Here is a 27,481-nt window from a genome sequence, read left to right as displayed (position 1 = left end):
GAAAGGAGCAAGTTGTATTTAATTACAACAAAAGGGTTTCAGCCAGTAACAAGCCAGCTTGCCCCAAACATTATCCCTTACTGAAAGACAGACTTAGTGACACCACATTCAGTTGTATCGTTCCTTTCACAAAGCAGGACACCCAAACACGTCCTCCACGGTTTCTTTTAAATCTTCTCTTTCATCACCCTAGCAATACACTCTATCTTGCTGTGGTGGTATAGAAAGTCAGAAAACAACTCTTCACACTTCTTGCATATAAGGAAAAATAAATATAAACAAGAATTAGAATATCATGACAGAAGAGGAACATATCTCCACCTCAGTACATCTTTACCTCCAAAGAAGGGTGATCAATTGGAAAAACAAACAAAACATCACCAACAAACAAAACCCAACAAAACAAACCGTGGGACAGACATGAAGTTATTACATTGTGAATGACAGCTGCTTACAGGCAGAGAATGTGCATAGCAATGTTCAGTGTTTTACTTGTATAATTTATGCAAAAGAGACAGGAAAAAAACCAGCATTACAAGACCTTGAAGGTTTAATTTTAATCTAACAAGCATGGTAATACCACTGCCAAATGAGAGACAAACTTCACTCCCTTTGGAGCAACTAAGTGCCCACCTGCCCCACTGTTTGGGATCTGTTCTAAAGAGTAAGATTGAAGGTGAACACAGACCTCGTGTGTGGAAGAAGACCAACCTCATTCCTTCCTGAGGACAAGCACCCATCCTTGTAGGCCCAAGAGAAGACATTATTTTCTTTTAACAGCAAAACACCAACAAGGAATCTTTCCTGTTCTCATGAATACATGAATAAGATGATTATTTTGTGGAGAAAGAAGCTTGCACAATTCTTCAGTCTCCTCTCTTCTCTGCCCCACATGGCACAGGCTACTCATTTTGCATATGGGCCTTCCAGTTGCTATCAAGTCCTCAACGATATATTCGGAACCATGCTCCATTTGATCTGGGAAGACACAGGAAAGATGCCTTTCACCTGAACATCTTAGGCACTGAATGCTGTGATCCACTGAGCACACCAAAACATTAAAGTGCATTTCTTTTTCTTTTTAATGAAACCTGAATGTTTTAAGGGTCGTTCATCCCACATTACAAATTGAAAACAGACTTATTTTTAATGCTCAACTACAAACAACCAGCTACATTAATACAACCAGCAATGGAAATTATGACAGAAGAAACAGTTTTCTACAGAACATTGAAGTTGATAAAAGAGAAATGAGAGATTGGGAGAGATCTTTTACAGTTAAAACACTAAGCAGCACAGAGCATTTCACTAGCAGCAAGATATGGCACATGGACTTCTGCTCTGGAGCTGTCTGGAAGCAATTTCTGGGGAAAGAGGACTGAGGCTGAAAGAGTCTCAGCAGTGCCCCTAAAATGCAAGTCTCTTTGCCACCTCGCAGACAGGAGGCTGGGATCATTCCAAACCCTGTGCTGAAAGAGCTGCCAAAGAGCAGCTGGTTTTTAGTTCCCAGTTCAGACATATTAAACGCCTGATGTGAATACCTGAACCACTCATTACCTGAAGCATGAACAAAATGGAGGTAGACAGGGCAAAATGAATCACTGTTGATGAGAAAACCTGAAGGACATCTGACACATTTTGCCTTGTATGATAAGGAATATTTGCCTTGAAATTAAGAATGGGGAAAATCCAGTCTGTATTGGAAGATGTGCAATGCCCACAGCCGTAAACATCCTACAACATAACCTCTCAAGGACAAGCACTCTGCACAAAGTCTTGCTTAAAGGATGGGCATAGATAAAATCCATAAAGACAGAACAAAGAACTTACAGGATAAAGCATAAACTAGCTGGTAAAGTAACTTCCCTCCAATGACTAAGAATAGAACTGAAAGAAGCCCTCAGCACTCCGCTGCAAATTCAGAAAGGGGAACACATACAGAGCCTAGGTCAACAGCTCCCAGACTTCCCTGCTTGGATTCCCATTTCTGGGGGCTTAGCTCAAATAAGACAACTCCAGTTCCAGAAAACAGGTTTCAAAGTACTGGGACCGAACAAATCATCTTCTCCAAAGGGAAAGATTTCTTGCCTCGTTAATTTCACATCACATAATCAGTTACTTTACCTGAATCCCACTGAGATTATCTCAGCTTAAACTAGAGACAAGCCAAAACTATTCACCCAATGAATTCTTTCACGGTCATTATAGATGTTTAAGATAAATCAGACAAAAGAAAACATTGAATTAACTGTCCAGGTATGAAGGGATATGGTGGGAGCTTTCTTTTTGTTTTAACTATTTTTACCACCTTGGTTTCTATTGCAATCCATGTTGTCACCCCCCCCCCCAACTTTTACCATTTAGTATGTCATAACCACTGCTTCAAAAAAAGAGTCAAAAGGATATGTTAAACACCAAAGATTTAAGTTTAAGTTATGGAAAATGAGGATGAACACATTGATACAGGCTTGCAATTTTAATTTTTAAAAGGCCCCTACGGTGGGACTAGCTATAGATGGCATCATGCTAATGCAAATGGAAAATAGGGGTTTTTTTTTAAAAAAAACAAACAAAACTTTAAATAAGTATGAATTCATACCATACACGTGTACATACTTATTAATTTTCTATGTTAGCTCTGTCTGAACTATAAATCAAGTCTATACTACTAAAAGTTCAGTATGTGCAACATTAACCCGATCAAAGCATTTTATAAATACAAGCTTCTTTTTAGTATTGCAACATACTTCACTACTTAACATACTGAAAAACAAGTTCTACATTTAAAATTCTGCTGTAATAGTTCTATCTGCCAATTAAAACTACAAATGGAAAAATACTTGCTAATCTTTAACATTTTGAAAATGCAAATATATTTCATTTTTTGAAAAGAAACAATCTTGTTTATACTACTGGTGCTTCTTTAGACATTTGAAGATACTACACTAACAAAATACAGACTTTGTAGTAAGCTTACAACATGTACTTCTCAGAGGCAAAAATAAAAAAAAATCTGGTTTGTATTTATGAAGGAACATCCATTTATTATAAAACAAGATAAAAGATATTAGAATTAAGTTGAAACAAGGCAACATTAGAACAACCACTTTAGAGCTTTGTGAACGAAGTGTAGTTTTTAACTTGCAAGTCCAGGTGAACGTAGCTCTTAACATGCTGTCCTCTTCTCTATAAATGGGATGAAGTAGAGAAGCAAAGCTTCAAGGTGTAAGGGTTGGAGCCATCTGTGAGGAGACAACACAGAACACACCATGGGCACAGCTCTCCTGCTGATCCACCTTCCATAACCTGGCAAGTTCACCAATTCTGTGTATTTCACACTCACACCTCCACTGGGGTTTGCCTTTTTCACATTGAAAGAGAAAGCTTTTCTGCTTTCACCACCTCTCCAAACTGAGATAAAACTGAAATTGTGAAGTGTGTTACCAGTATTATCTTCAAAAATATCCTGCCTCTGAGGTCCATTATTAAGAAGGTGGACCGAAGGTGTGAGAGATTAGAAAAGATTTAAACTGTTACCACTTCAGAGGGAGACAAACTCATAACAGTTAGGAGGAGGTAGTTTAAAATAATATTAAACACTGGGCTGTATTCAAAATTATGTCTGGGAACATCCCATTTAATTCCATTTTTCCACCTGGAAAAATTCCATTTAATCCAGTAAACTGCCTTCATTGTTCAGTGCAGATCTGGCCTATTGACTACTTGTTTAGCAGGTGAACTCACCCTACTCTATTCTTGCCACTTTGGAGCTAAATTCAGCTTGGCTTCACAATTTCTGGTTTCAAAAGGAACATGCTACAGGACCAGTAAATTGAGAGCAATGAGCTGAGTACCTTAAAGAATCCTCAGTTCAAGACATTGCAGATTTCTTCATATTTATTGTGAAAGAATCATAGAAGGGTTTGGTTGGAAGGGATCATCTTGTTGGACCATCCAGTTCCAACCTCCTGCCATGGGCAGGGATGCCACCCACACATTAGACCATCAGAGCCCCATCCAGCCTGGCCTTGAACACTTCCAGGTTTGGGGCATCCACAGCATCTCTGGGCAACCTATGCCAATGTCTCACCACCCTCACAGTCAAGAACATCTTCCTAACATCTAAAACCTAAATCTCTCTTAAGTTTAAAACCCTTACTCCTTGTTCTACCACTATTTGCCCATGCCAAAAGTCACTCTCCCTCTTTTTCATAGGCCCAGTTTAAAGTACTGGAAGGCCACCATAAGGTCATCCTGGAGCTTTCTCTTCTCCAGGCTGAACAACCCCAGCTCTCTCAGCCTTTCCTCACAGGAGAGGTGCTCCAGGCCTCTGATCATTTTTGTGGCCACCAGAACCCTCAAGTCCTTCTCCACAGAAAAAAAAAATCCAGCAGTAGTATTAGGAAAATTTACTTACTTGGGACTCTTATCTGGTAGTGATTAAGTACAGTGAGAGCTTCCACTGCATCTGTCTTACATTCCCATTCCAACAGACCAGAGAGTGTTTTGGCAGAAGCTGTCAAAATGAGAAATAAAAATGGGAAGGAGGGGATCAGTAACATCTCCTGACGGTGCATACTCCGATCAAAATTGGAATCAGTAACTTCCCAAACTGGTCAAATTTTACTTACGTTTTGGGTCAAACACTTTGTATTTAATAAAGCTGAGAACTTCATGATCCTCACATAACTGTCACAAAAATAAAATAAGAGGTAAAACTCCAACAAAAGTGCACATAAATAAATTAGCAAAAATTCCAAGTTCCTGGAAGAGACACACAGAAAGGAAGATTCTGACTTTTTTTAAGAGAGTTTGCAAGAATTTATGGCAAATTATTTTAAAAATATGTTTAGACTGGTAACTCTTTAGAATACCATTCTGTAGTATATAAAACAAGGCTCCTGCATCTGTGATATCACTACTGTCTCCAAAAACGTATTTAAATAAAGACAAGTTCTACTTTTTGACATTCCTACTCCAATACAGTGGTTCTGAAGTTGTACATACAAGGGCACCACTTGGGAACCACAGTTCACTTTCAAACAGAGTTGGAAAAATATATTTTATTGAACTGAAAAAGAACTCACTGAACTGTCAGCAATCTTACCACTGCCTCCCCTTAAAGAGGCCCAGTATTGCATGTTTTAACCATCCAGAGTTCATTTAGGATACAGCTGTGCCAACTGTCCCAGTTGCATGCTTGTCTCCATTCCAAAACATCTTAGCAGTCATTAGAGCAACCATTATCAGGGAGTCAGTAAATCCTTTATGAATTGTAGTCCTATCCTTCATGTATTTGGCTTTGTGTCTTTTCCCTTTCCTCAAAAAAACTCCACATGAAACTCCTCAACTTTATTTTCAAGATTTTGTTTCTCAAATTAAAAAAAAAAAAAGAAATAAAATTCAAACAGTAACTCCAGAATTGTGAACATATCCAGAGGGGCTACAAATGTATTTTAAAAATCAGGTCTCTTCCAGTGGCTGCGCTGTATCCACCCCAGTTACTTGTTTTTAAAAGCAGGACCATGAAAAGCCAGGACAGAGCCCAGAAAGCACTGGATGTCAGTCATTGCAAGGGCCTACCTTTACAAACGTTTCCTCAGTCACACACAGGGGAACATTGTAATAGTGCAGCACACAGGAGGGTGGTTGGATGATGTTCTTGGATGCTTGGCCAGCACTGGTGAAGCGATTGTTCTTACTCATGGCAAAATCCTTGTAACTACTCGTGCCATCCTCCAGTTCAAATATCTGGCTTGGAACTACCGAGTGCTGCTTGGAAACACTGGAATTTAAGGATGAAGTTTCTTAAATAATTAAGGCTATCATACTTTGCAGATTATTATCTAACTAGAAAAGAGCTGATGTTTCTTTATAATAATTTGGAATAAATACAGTAAGAACAAGATGGGTTGGATTTGACACCTTCTTTTAAAAAATGCAGAAAGGATGGGCAAGACACATTAGGGAATACAGTTTATTAGTGGTCAATCCATGTAATGACAATATGCTTTATGAATGCAAATAAATAAAATTATAAACAGTAATAAATCTTAAGAGTGGTTGGGGTTGAAAGGGACCTTAAAGATGATCTAATTCCAATCCCTGCCATGGGCAAGAAGCAGCTTGCACTAGAGCAGGTTGCTCAAATCCCCATCCAACCTGGTCTTTTAACACTTCCAGGGATGGGACATCCTCAGCTTCTCTGGGCAACCTGTGCCAGTTCCTCACCACCCTCACAGTAAAGAATTTCTCCCTAATACCTGACCTAAATCATCCCTCCTTCAGCTGAAAGCCAAAATAAACAGTTGCAAATTGGAAATCATAACTCCAACAATGATAACAGAGTAATGCGATATTGTCCCTTTGAAACCTCATTCCATCTGCCCACTGGTGGACTATTAATCTGATAAAACATATTTACCAGACATTGAGTCTCTTTCCAAATAACTTGACATTATTGAGATGTGTGACTGCTCTTTCTACAGCGTATTCATCACCCATTTCAACCAGTGCTGTGCCCGGAATAGTCTTCATAAATTTCACCTAAGAAATTAAGGTAAAAAAAAATGACATTGCAACAAAGAGCCCAACCAATAGTTTTATAAAATATTAGGATATATTTTTAGACCATCTCAGACAGGCTTCTTCCAAAGCATTTTAAAGGACTATAGTAGTTTCCAGGTTTCTAATAAATTATGCCTTACCTTCTCAATGTTTCCATACAAGCAGAACAGGTTGAATACCCTTGAACAGTTCATCTTGAGCTGATGCAACCCACTAACCATGACAACTGACCCAGAAGGATTTCCACCATGCATGTAAGAGGAGGATGCCTGGGGCAATGGGTAAGCAACAAGTTCTGGAGTGTCCCGAGATCCCATTCGGTACCGGCTTGGCAAGGGCAACAAAGGACCATGGGAGCCTAAGGAGATGAAAGTCCGTATTTTTATGTTGTTTGAAATAATTTTCACTGCTTAATCATGCATCAAAGCCCACATACAAAATGCATATTTAAAGGAGGGGTAGAAGGTCACAGCAATTGCTGAAAAAAGATATTCCAGTAATTACAAAAATCATTATCTTCCCTGCACCATGCAAAATATTTGAACATAAATGTATTAGAGGAAATAATTAAAATCAACCTTCAGAAATATTCCCATCTACCTACAGAGCTACATGAGACCAAGAAAGAGTATTACAAAGTAGGGAAAACAAAAGGAGTGAGACAAAGGTCAGGAGATTACACAGCTCTTTATCCCAGAGACATGAGATTAAATCAGAAGCCTGCCTTTCTACAAAATGCTCATTTGGAAGAAACAGGAATACTTAAACCCCCACACTAATGCAAAATGCAGTGGTCCTATGTTCCACTATAGATGAAGTGACAAGTTTCACTGAAATAGACAATTTCTTTTTTTTACTTTTAGTGATGAGACACTACTAGTAAGCAATACCTCTGTTCATAGAAAATGTCGGTATTACAGACCAAGGGGAGGATCCCTGTTTTTCTGGGACAAAAATAATGTGAAATTCACATAAGCCAAGTATAAAAGGAATCTGTTGTCTTTTTTTTTTTCCCCAGCAATGATGTAGTAATGACAGGGAGACAGTGGTATAGGAGAAGATGGACACATTACTTAAGGTAGAAGGATGTATCAGAGGCATGAAAAGAGAACATCACTGAATCAAGGTGGAACTTGATTAGAAATTCTGGAGATTTGAAGAACTTTTGGAAGGAGTAGGTAGGATGTCAACTTACACTGTAAAATATCATAAATACCTTTGCAAAGAAAGAGGCAAGACAAATCACATTGCACCTGACAGCTGAGAGAGTAAATAACTAGAAAAGTCACATGTGAATGGGGACATTTGTTTCTCTGCCCTAAAGTCTTCGCTCAGCACATGAAAGTGACAGCAGATCTTCATTTACAAAGAGCACTGATAACAAATGCAGTACTTTATAGCACTAACTCCATAACATTATTCCTCTACAGTCACAGAGCTCTACCTTTTCTGAATCAGCTACATTAGAAATGCCAATGCCAACAATTCATAGCTTTGCATGCAAAAACATCAGAGCTCTGTGTTGTACCAAACCATTGACCAAGCTATGTTGCCATTTTCTAGAAGAAAACTGCTTTCCTAATCCAGATATCATTTTTGCCAGGGTGATGGCAACTGAAAGGAAACATTCTTCCAAGGAATAAACTTGCAGGGCTGAATGCTCTCCATGACAAGAAGAGGTGAGGCAATGAGTGCACATGGATTTCACTGAACCAACAGTGCTTCAGAAGGCAGACTGACAGCACTGCAGGTGAACTGCTCATGCTGAAGGGACCCACAGCCAAGCATTGATTAAATATTTAGAATTCCACACAGCACGTAAGAAATCCTAACCAGCTGTCATCCCATGTTACTTACCATAGCCATCATGTCTAAAGGATGATGGGTGCTCTCCCAGAATAGCTTGTCTCTGCCGGCCCTTCCCTCTGTCTAACGTGGGAAGGGAAAGAAACCAGTTTAGTACACACAACCAGGCACTCGATTTCTCCAGTTAAGACACAAAGCTTCTAGTTAAGAAGTGAAAAAGTAATTTGAGTCGTTGTTAATTTTATAAACAATTTCTCATTCACTCTATGTCTAAAAACACAAGCTGTAGCCCTGGGACACCAAAATTAAAAGACTGCCATCTGTATAACAAATTGCACTTAAGTTGATTGGGGGCAGTGGCCAATGAGGAGATGCAGACATTTAAAGTTTATGGAGATACTCAATAGTTCTCCTAAACAGACACCACACATTAGTATAGAAAACACCATACAGCAGGATTTACCCATGTGTCTCTTAAAACAAATTTGAAATGCAGTACTTTTGAAAGACAGTACCTGAATCATAATATTAGCTTCAACAGCAACACATTTTCAAAGTGGGCTTCTTTCAAGAAGTTTCAGCATAAGCCAACAACAACCTGTATTACATGGTTTCATAATCAGTAAACAGAGAGCATTACATATGTGTACATATATATTTACAGAACACCTACTGATTTATGGGCGTGCTGAAAGGATTGTACATTGTGGCATTATCAGCAGCACATAACAGTTCAACTGAGGGAAAGTATCACTGAGTAATGCACTTAAACAACAGTCAATCCTTTAAGAAAACCCAGTTCTCTAGGATATAAAGTTAAGCAAGGGGTCTACATTAATGGAGGGAAGCAATGCCTCACAGCCAAAGCTGTATTTTCCAATCAGATCCATGCTGCATGACAAAAAAATCTAAACTTCCAGATTTCTTTGTGGTAAGCAACAATTCTTTTCTTACAATTTAAAAAAGAAAGCCACATTGAAAAGATGGGGCAAGGCATTTATCAGTTACAACTCCTCCCAGGAAATTTAACTATGACTGCTGAGAACAGTAACTCCAGCCCAATGCAGTTGGAGGTATTTTCCCCAAAAATCAGGAACTCTTTGATTACACAACAGTGGGAGATGAAAACACATGTGGCCCTTTCTGCTCAGGATTTTGAGGACAGGTTCCAAGTCAGATATTTACTTTGGCAATAAAATCTGAAGAGAGAGCAGTCCTGAACACTTTCAAATATATAGAAGAAAGATTACTGTTGTCAAGTTTACTTTTCCACTCCCTTTTCAGGGTAACAGCTCTGGTTCTTGGCTCTAGAAAGCAAATGAACACTCTTATCAAGTATTTTGAGCATTTAAACTGTATGCAGTAATCATCTTTCAGAAAAATCAGTTTTGTAAGTCCAGGCTGTGGAACTAAATGCTTTGAAACTGCCCACAGTAAAATATAGTCAAGAATCACATTCTTCACATAAAGAATTCTGTGAGAAACATTTGACAAATATTTCCTCCTCCTGGTGGTGCAGTCCACTGCTCTCTCTTTGTCCCGTGCTTGTTCCTTCCTTGAACAAAGCCCCTGGATTGTGCCAGTATAAATACTTGGGTAAACAAGCATTGAAACATGAGAACTGACCTGTGTTAAAAATAATTCTGAAAGAAATGGTTCTTTATAATCTTGTTTAATCTTAGGTTTCTTGATTTTTAGTTTTGTTTTTAAATCAGGTCCTTGAGTGACTGAGCAAGCTGGTATTACCACCAAAAGAAATGCAGTTTGAAATTTCTGGCTAAAGGCAAGTAGAATACTAGGTCAGGTGGGTTTTTTTCATTCAATCTAATGCAATATGGGTTCACAGCAGCAGGCACTTGTTAGGAAGTTTACTTTAGTGGAGAAAGACTATGGGCAAGTAATTTGTTACCATAAAGAACTAAAAACAGTTGTTTAAAGAAATCGTTAGTAAAATGTATTTCCTTCCTAACATTTGAGGGGCAGGTGTGAAATTCTGAAAGGATTTATTGGCATGTCTGTCCTTGGAATGAAATTCCTTTGGGATAAGATCTTTGCTGCAGTGAGATCCCTACAGCTCAGGTCACACTATGTTCAAAACCCAAATAATGCTGTTGCAAGAGTAAGTTGAAGGACAAATACATAAACTCTTTCAAAGAAAACCTCAACTCCTGGATTACTTTATGGGCAAAACTGCTCTAGATGCCTGTTTTCTTGAGTACATTTCACTGTTCATTCATCTATATTCCCATTGTCCAGATAAATGGATGTGGATCACAGAAAATGAAAAATCATGCTACATACAGTATTTATGATATATAAATATATCTATATAATACAAATATAATTTTTTTCCTTTTATGTGTAGTAGGGTGCTTATGTATAGAGGACAGAGACAGTAACAAAAAGAAAAACAAAAGAGTAGAGTTCGTGAAAAGAGCAAGCCACACCTATCCTAAGTTTTTCATTTTCCACTGTTTGCTCAAGTTTGGGGAAGTTTTAGTTCATACAGACATACCTATCTGCAGACCAATTACATAATGTAATTACATGCACAGTGTTACAAGTCAGCCTCCAAACACTGCAATGATCAAAAGACACAAGGGTCAAATTAATCCTTTCCATTTTTCAAATTCAAACCTTTAGATTTTTTTCTTGTCCTTGAGTTTCAAGAATCCATTTCCTTTGACTCAAGAATTTGAGAAAAAATTTGAATCCCAATACAAACAGTCATGATCTACAAGCTGCAACCAAAACTGTAGCTCCCTTGTTAACTTTTTACAAGAACTTCATTCTGAAAAGGCAAGCCCTAAGTTTTTAGTTGTACAACAGTTTCACAAGCCCAGTGTCTCTGCAGAATTACTCTGAAAGTGCAAATCTCTTGAGACAGCCAAAGCCCTGGTTCTCATGTAGCCTTTGATAAGTAGATACTCTATTTTGGTCACATCGTCTTCACTTTTCTAACTTTACATTGAACACATTATTGTACACAGGTTACTGAACACTGCACTCAATAGTTACAGATTTTTGATTATTTTTAAAGAAACACTTTACAGGAGTTAGGCTAGACAGCAGTTTGACTGTACATATATAATCATAGTTTCCACTGACATGAATTAAGCTCTGAGAATTTTTACAGCTGAGTACTTAAGAGACAGTATGCCTGTACCAATTATGAATCTCCCTATTTTATTACTTAAGTATAGCTGAGGGGACTTATTGGTATTGTACTGCTCAGTTCCAACTATCTACATTTCTTTTTTGATTTTCCCTACTACTAAACAATATTTACAGTGTTAAGTCTGAATGCAACTCTCACACACAGCAAGTAATAAAAAGATTACAACGTCAAGGATATCAACAAGAGGTTCTTAATTTTGGAGGTTCTCGACTTTTCAGTGGTAATTTTAAGGGAAATAAGACCAGCATACATACAAACTTGAACAGAATGGGTACAGTCTATTATGTAATTCGTCCCACACAAATCTGAAGTACTGAAAATGTCCTCCTTTAAAAACTTGTGGTGGTGGTGCATGCAGTATGCAGACAAGGTGAACTGCAAGTCTGAGGTTTTTCAGAGGGTTTTTTTGTCTGTTTGGGTTTTTTTTTTTGCTGATGCCGATGTGGTGCATGATGAAGTGTAGAGTCAGCCTGCTGAAGTCCTCTATCCTTCTTAATGCCTTGTCCAACATAGGGGAAAAGAGTCCTTTCGAAGGAGAAGCAGTGTGCAAGTTTGTAGTTTATAAGGAATAGTCTGTGCCAGGTTTCCTCTCCTCCAAAGAGAGAGAGCTGCTTGGAGAAATGCAAGTCCTTGAGAACTGCGAAGGTGCTTGGAGGTGTGGGCTCCTTGTTGCACTAAGTGGCTCAAGCACACGGCAGTAGGGGGCACTAGGGCTCAGGGTTAATTCCCTGTGGTGACACAGCCTCCAGCAGCACTGGCCTGCTTTGGAAGGACTGTTGCCACACAGCCTGACCACGTGTGAAGGGCTGGCATTAGTACAGTCAAACAGCTACAGTGAGAATGGATCAGAACCTACCTCGGCGGCCCAGATATGGCTTAGTGTAGTCCCAACTATCGTTGTCGTTCCTAATGACATTAAGTCGAGTTGGCTGTTCAAATAAAGTAAAAGTGAAAGAGGTTAAGTCTTGACTATAAATATTTTTTTTTTCGAGTAAAATTAAAAGAGAAGGTCCAAGCATTACCCTTGCATATTCAATTTTTAGTGTGCAGCATCCTGCATAGATATCTGCTCCATTGAGCGCAGCCTTCGCCTTCTGGGCACAAAACACAGATTCAAACATACACATCATGTTAAGGATCTTTTTCCCCAGGTGTCTCATTCATGTCCCTTCTATCTGATATGGCTTCACTTTGGTAGCCTGCAGATATTTCACTATTGTATACACTACAAGAACTCCATACAGACTTATGCAATAGTTACTTTACAGAAAAAAGAACGAACTGTACACCCTTTTGAGCTCATCAGCCAAGAAAAACCCCCACATAACTAAAAGAGAGACTTTGAGTGAACAAATAATATCTTGCCTCAAAAAAAAATACAACAGGCAGATGCATGTACCAGGCTCCAACACCTAAGTTATTTCAAATGCTCTACAAACTCCAAGATTAGTTCTGTGATTAGCAGAAAAATGTTTCTTAGCCTTGGCACATCACAACCCATGATCTTACACGTCCTCAATAATATTTGGTGTCAGAAAGCAGAACTTTGCAGCAGAACAGACTTTTTGCACCATGTCTTGATATCATTTACTGACATTTCAGAAAGAGTCCGAAACAACAAAATGTGCCTTGGTTTTACCACCTTCCTGCAGCCCAGCTTCTTCCAAGGGGATGCAGGTTCACTGTGAAATTTAAAAACTAGAAAAGTTAAGCTTCCCAGACCCATGAGAAACTGACACTGGTCAGAACTGCAGAAGTAATGGGTACTTCAATTAGCATTTAAATTTGAGTAAATTTTTAAACTTTTCAGATAAGGCTTGTCTTGAAGCTCACTTTCCTCCCCACCCCCAACTGTTTACCTTGCTGCTGCATTACTTCGCTCACGTTTGTGAGTTTTCTTTCAATTGCTGTTGTTTTTATTTCCAATAAAAGGCATGTTACAGAATTTAATTCAAAGGACATAAGGATGGTCATTTCTGAGTGGTGCAAGATTCTCCCCACAACTTCCCTAATCTTTCACAAGATGAAGAATAACCCCCGACTGTACGAGTCATCTGATCCTGACAACTCCATTTATGACAAACTTAACACATACAGTAAGTCAAATTAATGTCTGTTAGGACACACAGTTTAAGTTTTCTACATAGATCAACAGCAATTAGTTTGATTTAATAGAATTTAGAGTAGCTCTCTTTGCCTGGTAAGTCATCAATGCAGCCACTGGTTAAGTCATATTTTACGGAAGTGACCCACTAATAAAGCCCGCCACATTGGTAGCATCTGAAATCACAAAATAATGCCTGAGATTTTGGCAAATTTTGTCCAGATAACAGTTAAAAAATGGATGGTAATCAAGCTTTAGGAAGAGGGCTATCAGTTTCATAAATGAAGGCCTAATTATATCAGACTTTGGACTTTGCAAACCACAGCGACACACAATTATTCTGAACATTCAACCCAAGAACAACTTAATGCTGCAAATAGAGTAAACAGTAAGATAATAGAGCAGGGACTTTCCTCAACACATGATGCCTAAGGATCAAGATCATGGATGCCTAAGCTGCCCTTTGCTTTATAAAGTCAAAACAGTAAGACATGCAGTACATACTGACATACTAGGACTATTTTAGAAGAGTCTGAAGAAGACAAACTGCGCCTCTGCAATCCCTTACCCATTTATTGGGTATCAACACAGGCAGAAGCCACGAAACTTTTGTGTATAAAGGTGCATATAAGGGGTTGTCAAATCTATTATATAATCATATCTGCAATTATTGGCCTGAGGGACTATAAACATGGTTGTCAAGATCACTGTTGAGAATGCACTTTTCCTACAAAGACAAAATGTGTAAGTACTACTTTGTCTAACAGACAAAAATTAGAAGTTATCATGTCTTAGAGATTAAGAAATAATTTGGTCTCAAAACCACATGGTATTTTTCTGACACTCTCATGTTAAACCCACTTGGAGTCAAGAACCTACAGCAAAAAAAAAAAAAAAAAAAAAAAACAAAAAAAAACCACACTCAAAAAGGATATTCAACCATGGCTTGTATTCCATTTCTCTTGAATATAACAATGCGCTGAACTTTTCCAACAGGGTTGCACACAGTGTACAAAACATCCTAAGGAAGAAGAAAAAAACAATTTTAGTCAGATGTTAAATTCCAGTCACTTTTGGTCCACAGGACATTTTCTTGCAGTGGCATTTAAATGCCAAAGAGCAAGGAAAAGGCTTGTTAACTTTCCATTTCTTATTTTCCCCTCTATAATTAATACATTCATGATCAGCATTTTTATGGATCAATATAGTACAGGCAATCAAACCTGAAAAACAGGAAAAGACTAAGTACTCATGCAAATATTGGTTTCACAAGTATCTTCAACTGTGTTACAACCCAGTAACTGCATCCATATCTCAAGCTCTGCTACCTTTGAAGCATTGCCCTGCAGAAGTTCTACCACAGCAGACACAGTGACTTTGTAGTTATAACACAATTCATTTCCTAATGCTCCAGCAGCTGAGTCTCATTTTCAGAGAGAAACTGGGGATAGTTCAAGATGTAAACTTAGATAGCTCATCAAAAAGAGAATTTTGACAAGTTTTCACCTGAATCAATCCACCTTGCAAGTGGATGCTATGCTCCTTCCTTTCTTTTTATCTAAACCAAATACCTCGAAAATGATCCTTCCAAGATCTTGGCATACATCCTCAGGTTTATTTGGGGGACAAGAGGGAGAAGGGGCAAAGGAAGTAGGTATAATATTTATTATTATGTTGTGCAGAATAGAGAAGCAATTAGGAGGCAAAGGAGTAGGGGGCATGTGGATTTCTTAAAATTAAAACAAACACAGCCCAACAGCCTGAACCCATAAAAAATAAGACCTGTGAGATCATTTACAGCATGCTAGGCAGCACAAAAGGCTGCCCTCCATCTCTCCTGTTTGGGAGAAAAGATTCCTAGAAACCTTCGAGCTCTAGGTGACATTAATTTTCAGGCATATGACTTTCTTTCACAATTTGTCCCCCAAAAAATTTCTTCACAGCCACTTAAAACCAAAAAATTGTCTTTCAAAACATAAGCTCTACTCAAAACACCGTCAGTGTCATTAGCCAGCAGTCCCACACACAGCTGGATTTTTAAATTATGTTTTATAATTCAGCTACTTTATATTACCAAATCAATCAAGTGGTTCACAAGACACTTGTGGGCTATTTATAAAAAAATTAAGCACTAGCATTACATACATACTAGAATATCATAAAAAAAGGAGGTGCAGCTACTAAACCTCAGAATATGTAGGTAGCTAAGTTTAAGACATTTCAACTGCCAAGGCACACCACACCTTCCTCATGCACGTAGAAGTGAGAACTAAGAGGCACCAGCAGAGGTATGGGTGGACAGACAGCAATGACCGCAGCAGCACAAGTCACGTTGGCAAAGTCTCTTTGAACAGACAAATCTCTGACAAAGTTCTGCCCACAGGTAAGGAAACCAGGAAACTGAACTTCAAAGACCTGTACAGGACATCTTAGGCAAAACTTTTTCAAAACCGATGCCCCCATCACATTGGGATGAAAAGCAGCTAGGAACTAAATACAGTTATTTTGCCCTTCTGCCCTTTGCTGTCACATCCCTCAAAAAAAAAAAACAAGTAGTCCAGTGAGAGAGAGAAGCTGGTCACAGTTGTAATGGAGGAAATAAGCTGCAACAAAATTTTAGAACGGTTTTGCTTCTGCCACAAGATGCCCTTGAACGGACCAATTTCTCTCCAAAAACTCTATCTTGTTTTTAAATTAAAGCTCTTAAAAACTATACAACAGTTTATTGCAGTTATTCAGACTTGCCACTTAAAACTGGTTGCAATTTTTCATCTATTTTTTCTAACTGTAGATCAAATTTAAGAAGAGAAGAGTGTTGAAGAGGAAGAAGCAGTGTTGGGCTTTGTGTCTTTTTCTTTTTTTTGGAGGAGGAGGAGGAGAAGGAGGAGGGTTGTTTGGTAGATTTTTGTTTTCTTTTGTTGTGGGTGGGTTTCTTTAATAATGCAGACTTTGCCTGAGGCATTCTTAAATTAACTGGTTTTTTTAATCCATTGGCCAAGTGCAAAATTTGTATTTTTCTCATCACATTTTTAGCTGTTATGGGCACAGCTGCTCTCCCCAGTTGCTCTGACTACGCTGCCTGAAATGAGCTCTGATGCTTGCCAGTAATCCTGGAAATCTGCCTGCTTCTAGCACTCATTTGTACATGCTAAAGGAACAGCTGGGGGCAGTGGAAAGGAAGAGGTTGGGGGGGGTTGTTTGTTTTTAAAAAGCAGCTACTGTGCCAGAGGCTTCATCCTCAGAATTCCCATGGAACTCTCCTAGCCCAGAACCAGGCTTCTGCTCCCAGTTTTCTTCAAGCATCCACCTTCAACTCAGCGGCTCACACAAGGCAAATTTAAATGCATGAATGAAACAGAGTTTCCAAAATTTGTATTACAGTCACATGCAAAGAATACTTTAACTCAGTCAGTGGACTTGTTCACACAGCTCAGAGCAGGTTTGTTTTTAAACACTAAAAAGCAACTCATACCTTGGCATGCTTTGCTATAAAGAAAACTGTCGGAAGAAAGAAAGTTCATCACCCACTGATGAATCAACAGACAAAAATCTATCGATGCTCACAAGACAGTGAAGCAGAAAGCATGGTGTGGAACTGACTGCTTGAGGTAGTTTCAGGAATACTAAGTTGCAGTCAATTTGCTCTCATCACATACAGCACATTAAACAAAACTTAATGCTTGCATTAACTTACTTGGTTCCACACACCCCAAACACTTTGATTGATCCATACCATCTTACATCCCTAAGAACAAGTGATTCATACTTGTATCACAGTACACCATTTTAATTTTTTTCCTGAAATATGTCTGTGAAATTCAACATTTACTATAAAATCTCCTAAGAAAAATGCAAGCATTTAATGCATGATAAAACATAAATTCTTAAATAACAACAAAAAACCACCCTGTATCTTAAAAAACCACATACATGTGCCATTAATGGCAGTAAATTAGGATGCGACTTTATAAATGGTACAACTTGAAATACTGAAAAGGAAAATATATTGGCCCAAAGAAAAGTGAGTAAGATAACATCAAACTGGAGTTGATCATCAGAAGATAAAGGTTTCACCTTTCCAAAAAGGAAGTACTTAAGAAGGACTGCAATAAAATAACCCTTTCTTACTGGAAAAATTACTTGCTCTTTAAACATACACCACTGAGAGCCTAAAGGCTCAATAACAATCTCGATGTTGTGGCAACACGTTTGGAAATATTCCAGAAGCATGCAGCAACTTAAACATTTCAAAATCCTCACTACTGAAGTCTTCAAATGTGTTGCAAAATATCTGTACAAGGACTGAATCATCTTGAAAAACCTTTAAAGAACATGCAAGTTACCTATGTGAAGACACAAAAAAAAGATAAAAGTAAGACGAAACATACCACTGTAATTGGGTAGAGAGGATTCTGAATTGACAACAGGAGAACTTTATTCCCACCGGATGGGTCATCAGTGTTCCCAGGCCGAGTGATCCTCTTGCTTGTGGAGTAGTTGAAGAAAGCCTGCTGCCCAGCAATGTACACAGGTTCATCTGCTGCAAATGTCACACATTTCTTTGCACTTTCCACGTTTTCAAACTCCACCAGAGCCTGGCGCTTGAACGGCATCATCATGACATAGCTGGGGAGGGAAACATCACACTAAATTTTCCTGCTCACTCAAAACAACTGCCAGGTCCCAGGATGCTCATTTAGACATGTTTTTCACTGAACAATTCTTAACAAAGACATACCATATGGTTCCAAACTTCTCCAGAGCTTCCACGAGATCTGCTTCCACCACTGATTCACACAGCCCTCGGACATGGACGACAGGAGAAACAGACACTTTGTGATGACTTCCCCCGGCATCCTAGCAACAAAATGACATTTTAAAATTCAACACAGAGCAAGGAATACTGCTATCATTAACTAAAATTAAATATTTGGTAGACACTACACTGGGTCCAGAAGCAGCCATCTAAATGCACAATCTAAGTGTGTGTTAAATAATTTAACTTTTCTTTCCAAACAGATTGCCAAGTTCAGTTGCTGAAGTCTACTTAAAATAAAAAGCTTTTCAGATTAAATTAATCTGTTTGCACACACAAGATTTTTCTTGTATTAAAAAAAAGCAGCCCATTTAACACTGGTTGAATTGCAGGAGGTCTTACACACACCCTATCCATTAAGAGCATAAAAAAAAATTAAGACATGTCCGACAGCTAAAATATTTCTGACACTCTGCTTGTTGGTGGTATTTTTTTGAGACAGGCTGGGAGAATGAAAAAGCAAGAACAAATGAGGGCCATCTGTGAACTGAATGAAAATTGAGTATTTTTCCAATGCTCCACAATGCAAGAAAATGCCAGCTCTGGATTATGGTTGAAATAAACCCAACCTCCCTTCTAATTCTGAACACACATGTTTTTAAAAACTCACAATTTCTGTACATATGGGGCTCTTTTCACCCCAAGGCTGACTACTATTAAAGGATTTAGACACTGAACATTAACACAGAGAATTCCCACCATGAATATTTTTCAGAGCTGCTTTCAGACAGTCTCAGTTCTGTGCAACTGAAGAATTTGGGTTGGAATCAGCTCATCTTTCCATGAAAACACTGAAATTTACCTTATATATTCTAGGACACAGGGTAAAAAAACCCAACAACAACAATGTAAGACAATAATGAGAGATGATAAAAATAAAAGATTAGAGATAATAAAGGGCACACTAATATATACTGTAAATACCTGGCACCCAAATGTCATATTTGTAACAGCAGTGTGAAGTTGATGTATTCAAATTTAGTGACTATATCAATGTGTTCCATGGAACAGATCAAGTCTTGTTGATTTTTCACTTTTTCAAAAACAGCAGCACGACATCTTCTGGAACTTGAGAGAGATTCTCATTTGTAGCACAAAGGTACATTGAGCTCCAGTAATTAAGTAATCACAATGACTGCTACCACTGTTAGACATTCCTCTCTTTCTCTATCCATTTGAAGTACAGATTTCAGGAAAAAACACATTCCAGATAACTACAAATTGAGTCTTGTGTGTTTAACTCCTGTGTTCCATATAGAGTTCTCACTAAACAATTACATATTTTTTCTTTAAATCAAAGACTTGACCATTCTGTTCGAATCAACTTCATCATCTGTTTGAAGCACTTCAGGCTTCCTCAGATGTCAGAACAATCTGCTGTGTAATATTTTAAGCTTAGCTTACATTTTATTTGTTTGCAGTACAAAAGCATTTTAAGTGGCAACACATTTCTTTGAATAAGAACTGTGGCAATGCTGGGAAAACTCCACTGGTGATATTTGCATAAGTTACCTTGTATCCTGAATCAATCAGTCAGGTCTACGGCAGGAGCAGTGATCAAAATAGTCATGAAAGGTTAATACTTTGAACTGCAAATGCTTAGGCAATTGCAGAAGGAACAGAACTACAGAGAGATTTTATTTTCAGCTTATATGTTCTTAACCCACATACACACTTTTCAAAGCTGAAAGAAGCACCTGAGGAAATCTTCAAGAGAAAACTAACAATAACTATCACTTTTCCTGCAAAGCCTATTGCTCTAAGATGTTGAGATAACAGGCACCTTTACTTTATTTACAGTCTACAGAACAATCAAAAACGATTACATCAATTATTCATTGCCCTGCATACTTGCTACTATATTAAGATCCCAGTTAGTGCCAGGGGGATGCATTTCCTTTTAGGTTTCTTTAATACACTCAAGAAATCCCATCTAATAACATTTCTGTCTAATCAGATGGTAAATAAAAGCAATGATTTGCTCACTGAAGCAGACTCATCACAAGGAGTACAGTCACTAGCAACTTAGTACTTGCCACTCACTACCTTTTTGAACTAATATCTCCATAAATCATGCCAAGCTTTTCAGAGAAGGGATACTCAGAAGAGTACTTCACTCTCCCTCCCCTTCCCAGCTCAAACTTCTGTTTTAGTTTCAGTTCATGTTTCTTTGTTATGCATATCCCTTTGTACTTTTATCTACTAGCAGGTATTAGTAGATACTAATCTTTCTAATAGTGCAAATTCTCTCAAAAATTAACACGTTTACACTTGCATCTTCAAATCCATTATACATGAGTTACATGAACATATACAGGTGTCTGCACTACTGCAACTGGAATTATTCTTAGAACATCAACAAATACAAATTTTGCTTTCTTTTGTCCTTAAAGTAACATTCGGCTTTCCAATCCCAATTTCCTTCTCCCATAACATCATACAGAATGCATTCTTCTAGCAAGGTTTAGCAAGAGATTCAGAAAGAAACAAAAACTGCCATTATAATAACCTATGCAGGAGCTCGAGAAGCATGGAATAAAAAACCAAAAAAATTCCCCCAAAGCAAACAACAGAAAAACAACCCACCCACCCACCAAAAAACCCCAAACACAAACGAGTGAAATCTCAGTCACCTGCCATGAACTTAAGGACTTATCCACAGAGAATTTCAGAACCTCTTTTATACAGATAAAACCACTGAGGTGGCCAAATCAGAGAGTCTCTGCTTTACTCCAAGTAGTTTCTAGCCAGCAGCAGTGAACAGCAGCACAAGAACCAAGCACAAATCAGTCCTGAGCCAGGAAGCCTCAAACTAACATTCAGAGAGCACATGGGTTGCTGAAGGATGGGGACACGTGCCACAGGTATATATTTTTAGGTGCAAAAAAAGTCTTCACAGAGGGAAGACACACATATTATTACTGTCAAACAAGTTTTGCAGCTACAAAGCTGCAGTATCAAGCGAATCTAGAATGACCCTCGATTTCCTTTAGAAGGAGAATTAAAAGCACCAGACCACATGAAAAATCAAATGCTTCTGCAGAGTGTAAAGTGTACAGCTAAGGTCAGAACATTCACAGCTCATGCAACTGATGCTGGAATTTGTCCCCAGAGATGAACAACACAGGATTTTGACTAAGATCTCACAGCCACTGTGTCTTGAAAGCTACATGTGCTACAGTTGGCACACAGACAAAGGTTACATCAAAGCATCTGCTCACACACCGACTAACAACCACCAGTATTTCTCTGCCTACAAAGAAGTCTTTCAGTAACTCAACTCCCACAAGAGCACAAAAGCCCCATGCAAAACTCCAACACCACGCTTGTACTCCACCAAAGCCAGGAGAACAGAGTAGCCAATGTTATGGCTGTACCATTAATACATATATATCTTAAGAGAGTTTGAAAGCTCAATAATGATTTCTTGGAGAATCATTAGGCTGGACAGAAAATGCAGTTATTTAAATAGATAATGGAACTGACTTCCTTTCTCAAGGAAGTGCTCAATACCAGTAACAAGGACAGAAAAGGTTTCCCTCAAGGAGGAAACTAGGAGCATAAAAAGGCTTACCCTGAAACAAAGCTGAGGCACAAAGGGAAGCACGGACATACCCAAGCAGATGAAGCACAAACAAGTGACTTCACATACCTAAGACTGCAACAGAAGCAGCTTCGAAGAATGGCTGTAGCACTTTAACATCCATTTTTTGGTGACCTACAACCTCTAGACAACATTTGAAAAATATCAATGGTTTCTTGCCAGTTAATTACAGTTTGCCATTCCAAAAAGGAGGAAGGTCATTGTGGGCTGTAGGACGATGTCTCTCTTGCTCACCAATTCCAGATCAGAATTTTATCACCAACTGTTTGCACAAAAATGTATCCTTTATCCTTTCTCCAGACACCTTCCAGTCAGTATACTCAGATTAGTCCTTTTAATTTGTACTACCTTTTTTGAGCATCTGCTTCTTTGGCTTTTTGCTACTTATCTCCTCCATCTCTTTTCTCCCTTACTGCAAAAGGATGGCACGTCTTCATCTTCCCTCCGCCAAGTACCTAAATATACTCTTATTTCGTTTCTCACCATTCAGATTATCTTATTCACTCTCAACTTTTTCCTCCCTCTGCATCCCTTTTATAACTAGTCTGAAATTTGTTTTATAGATACAAAGGAACTGGTGGTGGGTGGGGGGGAAGCGTCTCAAAAGAACCAAGCAGACAAGACAAAGTTAAGGTTCCAAGCTGGTGGAAGAATGTATCGGTTTTGCATATCCTGGATTTGTTCTTTTTTTTATTGTTGTTGGTTGGTTTGGGGGACTGTGGGGCAGGGCTACACAGAAGAAGGGGGTTAAGATTAATCACATCCCATACTCTGGAAGGTTACTTTCTGGAAGGTTACTTGGCAATTTAGTTTTGTTTTGGATGAGGAGTTTGGGTATCATTTCTCTTTGTTTAATGCATCTCTACCACTGTGTCGTTTCAATGATTTCAACTGCTACAGAAAGAATACCTGCACTCTGACCCCTTCTGCTAATTCTGAATTTAACCTGAAGTGGCCAAGTATTTGGACCATATTGTTCCAAGTCCCTTCCAACTGAAATAGTCTCTTCTATTTTCCTCTCTGCTCATCACAATCTGAATATCCTTTCAAAAATATAACAAAAAAAGACCCAAAACCAAACAAAAAACCCCTACACAACACATCAACAGGAGATTCTGCCTGAGATACTGAAAGAAGAACCAGCCTGAAGGTAATAGTTACTTTTTCTTTTTTTGAAGGAGGACAAAGGAGAGAAGATGATTTACACTTACTCAAAACCAGCTTCTAGGATGGACTTCATTTAAGAAATGGACAAGCCACTGCAAAATAGGTCAAGATCTGAACTTATTGCACTGCGTGTGTTAGACACAAAGCAACTTGAGTTGCAAGGAGAGCTGCTTTCCATTTAGCACCCAAGAAGTTTCAACAGAGTGACTGAGAAGCTGCAAGATCACATCCCTGTTTCACCTTGCAGCAGCTGACAGTTCTGTTTGTGTATTTAGACACCACATCTCACTTCCCCAGCTGTAAGAACAGGGATAATAGGTCTTCCTCACTTCACAAGAAAGCTTAGGAATAGGTATGTCAGAGACAGTGAGGGAAGTGGATGCTACAGGTTGTATAAATACGACATTAATCAGTAAAACTGATATTTAAGGGAGAGAGAGGGGATGGAGCTGAAAGGCCCTCTAAATTCCCTTAAACACAGCTCTTGGCCCACATTATCCCAGTGTCCTCACCCTCTGCTACACTGCAATTCTGATTCCTCTGACAGGGCTTCACTGCTTCTGTAAAGGTCATTCTTCCAAATAACACTCTCTCCCACCGAATACCTCTGCAGAAACACATCCTGCTCCTTCCCTGGTCAATATCCTGGTCTGTTCCTGGCTCTCCATGCTCCTCAGCCTGGAGATGAGCCATGAAGAAGAGGGTACACCCTTGGCTTACGAGAAGTGTCCACACAAGTGGGAAACAGAGGAAAATGAAGAGCAAAATAAATGCTGGATTTCCCCCGGACCTCACATAGAGATTTCAAGGCACCCATTTCAAAAAATCAAACCAAAACAAACCCCAAAACAACAAAAGACACCAACCAAAACAAAACAAAAAAAATAGAGGCATGAAGGGCTTCTTCAGCCAAATGCAACAGTCCCAGAACAGGAAACTGCCACAAAAATAAATACAGCCCAGGAGGGTGACCCGACCAACCTGCCACAGGAGTCCTAGCACAAAAGAGCTTTTATACAAGAGCATATAATCCATATGAGTGTACAGCTCACTTATATTCCAGGGCATAAGTGAGGGAAAAATAAATAAAACAAAACCAAAAGAAACAAACAAAACAAACAAAAAACCACAAACAAACAATCCCCCCCCCACCAAATCATGAGGCTACCAAACTCCTATCACTCTTTACCCTGATCATCCATTTCTCATCATCATTTCCCATTTCTCCTCCTAATTCCCCATAGTTCCTCCTACTTATTCTTTTTCTGCTCTCTTCTGAGCAATCCAGGACAGTTACACTTCTTCCCTCCTCTCAGCCTACCTTCATCTTGTATGTCTGAACCACATACAACTTTTATAAGCTGAGAACATTTCCCTGCAGAGAAACACATAAGATATGTCACAGAATAAGTAAGTTTCCTGCACATTTTCGTATCTGTTAGAGAAAAAAACACATGAAAATTCACATTAACTAACTCTACTTAATACATGCTGGCATTTTGCTGTTAAAAGCTTCACATAAAATCACTACCAAAAGCACTCAGTCATTAATTTTTCATATATCCACTTGATGTTACACCTTATTCTTAAGAAACCAGTTTGATCTCCAGCATCAAGACAACTTCTGCCTCTCCAGTAGTGACTCTGTGAATACAGTTTTGACAAGAAATTGTCAATTACACTGCAACTGACACAACCGGCTACCTAAAACCCCTCCTGTTCTAGACTTGCTACTCACTTGTTTCAGTTTCTTTACTCACAAGACTCAGCACATGCCATTCTTGAGATCCAAAAGGTGAAGTTATGTACCCCACACTCTCATTACCATGAAGGGTAAACTTGGATAAATTGAGACACTCTGAGCCAGAACCCAGAAAGAAGGAAAAAAAGAAATACAAGAACTAGTTGATTTTATAAAAATACTGCAAAAAAGAGCTAAGGCAAAAGCAGAATCTTGCTCCTACTTGAAACACTCACTGCATGGCATCCAGCTCTCCTACATGACAAACATTCCAGGTAACTTAAGCAAGTATAAGGATTTCTTTCAGCACTGGCTTCTAAGATAGAGCACATTACTAAGTCTTGACTGCAACAGAGATGCTGCTCTGTCACAAGAAACTTGAGAGTTAAAATAGTTCTCTCCGGAAATTTTTTTGTTACAGTTTATTTTGTTACAGTTTATCAGGGAACTTTTCTAAAAATGTGCTGGTTTGGGCTGGGGTAAAGCTAATTTTCTCCGTAATAGTATGGGCTATACTTTGGATACATGCTCAAAACAGTGTTGATAATACAGAGTTTTTCAGTCGGGCTGAGCAAGAATCAAGGTTTTCTCTGCTTTTCCTGCAGCCCCACACGTGAGCACAGCCGAGACAGTGACCCAACTGACCGAAGGGATATCTCGGACCTCATGAAATCACACTCAGCATATAAAGTGGGGGAAAAACAAGGGAGAGCAGGATTTTCCTCACTTGTATTCTTGATTCCCTCCCCCATCAGCCCGGGCAGGAGTCAGCAGGTGACTGTGCAGCGCTTGGTTGCAGGAGAGGGTTAAACCACGACAATAAATTTAGCAGGCACCTTCGCTATCAATAGATTTAACTGATGGAGAAATGGTAACAGCAAATGCTCCCTCATTGACTTATCCCAGTGATAAGCAAGTTCATTTTAACAAATCACAAAAACGGGTATTTCAGATTCCAAGCTTTGACATTAAATCAATGTTTTCTTGATTTGGCTTGTTCAAGGAAGAAACAGAAACAGACATCAAGGAGAAAAATGGTTATAATCTGATGGACAATTAGTTAGATAAGGAATCAAACAGTAGACAGAAAAGTCTCATTAGCTCAAATTTATGGGTCAAGGACTACCTTGATACTTAGATGCATATTCATGAGGAAAAGGTATGTAGCCAAAAAAAAAAGTGAACCATGGTGCTCAGTGCAGTGTTCTTGAGGGAGGGAATTAAAAATTAATTTCAAAATGAGGCAATGGTTTAAGATCAGCCTTATCGCCGTACGGTGCCAGACACAAAGGTAGAACGGAGGAGGAAAGAAACCCTCGGCCGCGGTTTCAGCCCCCGCCGCCACCCCTCCTCTCGGTGTTTCTATAGTTACGCTCAGCAACAGGGCCGGCACAAAACTTGCAATGGCGATACCCCGAAAGGCAACCAGCTGCCCGCGAACAGCGGCAATCCGTGAGCTCCCAAAGCCACATCCCTCACACCCATCCATCCCTCAGGCTGCAGGCTCAGTCCATGCCCGAGGGCGGTGAGGAACAAGCGCACGCCTGCGGCGGGGAGCGCGGAGCGGAGCAAAGGACCCGGCCCGGAGCCCCCGCCATTCCCACCCCGCCGGAAGCGCCTCCATGCCTGGGAAGCAGGCAGCGGGCCCCGACCCCGGGAAGGCCTCGCTGCCGTGGGAAGCCCCCCGCCCCTCCCCGAGCAGGGCCCCCCCGCCCGGGGAGCAGCGGCGGGGGCGGTCGCGGCCTCGCCCGCGGGAGGGGCGGGGCGGGACGGGCCCCCTCCCCCCGCCGGCAGCCTGAGGGGAGCCGCCCCCCGCCCGCCGGCCCCGCGTCCCTCACCCCGCCCGAGAAGCCGCCGCCGCCGCCGCGCGACGCGGGAGGCTTGTCCCGCCGGCCCTCGCTCTCCTCCGCGCCGCTGTACTCGATCTCGCCTTCCTCGGCAGCGGCGCTGGGCTTCAGCCGCTTGGCCTGGCTCTCGTAGGCGCCGTCTTCCTCTTCCTCCTCCTCCTCCTCCTCCTCGTACCGCTCTCCGGACGACGGCGACGACATGTCCGCGGGAGGGAAGGGGCGGCCGGCGGGGGAGACGACGCGGGAGCGGGAACGGAGCCGGCGGCGGCACCGAGCCCGAGCGATGCTCTGCGCCCCGGCCCCCGCACACGGCCCGCCCCGCGCCGGCACCCGGCCCCGCCTCCCCGCCCGCCGCCGGCGCCGCGATTGGCTCCGAGCCGAGGGGGGACGGGGTGCGTCGCGGCGATTGGTTATTGGGCGTGTCCATCAGGCAACTGCGCGGTTCGATTGGACAGAGAGCGCGCCCATCACCGCGCCGTGGGGCCGCCTCGGCCCCGCCTCCCCGCCGCGGTGCCTGAGGGCTCGGTCGGGGGCAGGCGGCGGGCGCGGCGGGAGATGCGCTGAGGGTCCCCCAGCGCCCACCGTGCGCTCCCGGCCCCGGAGCCTTTTTCTTGCCTACCACCGCCTCCGGCCGTCCCGGCCGCCTTTGTC

At 40.4% G+C, this 27,481-nt stretch overlaps 1 protein-coding gene across 1 annotated transcript; it reads right to left on the bottom strand.

Annotated features, from left to right (window-relative positions):
* On the bottom strand, nt 1-27,152 carry HNRNPLL (heterogeneous nuclear ribonucleoprotein L like). The gene is made up of 13 exons (XM_032103441.1): nt 26,822-27,152; nt 18,394-18,512; nt 18,044-18,281; nt 14,591-14,676; nt 12,574-12,670; nt 12,408-12,480; nt 8,425-8,496; nt 6,708-6,925; nt 6,425-6,546; nt 5,584-5,785; nt 4,632-4,689; nt 4,418-4,516; nt 1-3,242 (listed from the first exon to the last, which is right to left on the bottom strand). The coding sequence occupies exons 1-13, from the start codon at nt 27,029-27,031 to the stop codon at nt 3,187-3,189; spliced, it is 1,650 nt and encodes a 549-aa protein (XP_031959332.1). The 5' UTR covers nt 27,032-27,152; the 3' UTR covers nt 1-3,186.
* Between the last annotated feature and the right edge of the window lie 329 nt (nt 27,153-27,481).

Source organism: Corvus moneduloides, chromosome 3, assembly GCF_009650955.1.
Source record: "Corvus moneduloides isolate bCorMon1 chromosome 3, bCorMon1.pri, whole genome shotgun sequence".
Taxonomy (NCBI): Eukaryota; Metazoa; Chordata; class Aves; order Passeriformes; family Corvidae; genus Corvus; species Corvus moneduloides.
The sequence above is the reverse complement of the archived record's forward strand: the minus strand, read 5'-3'. Positions and strand labels throughout refer to the sequence as shown.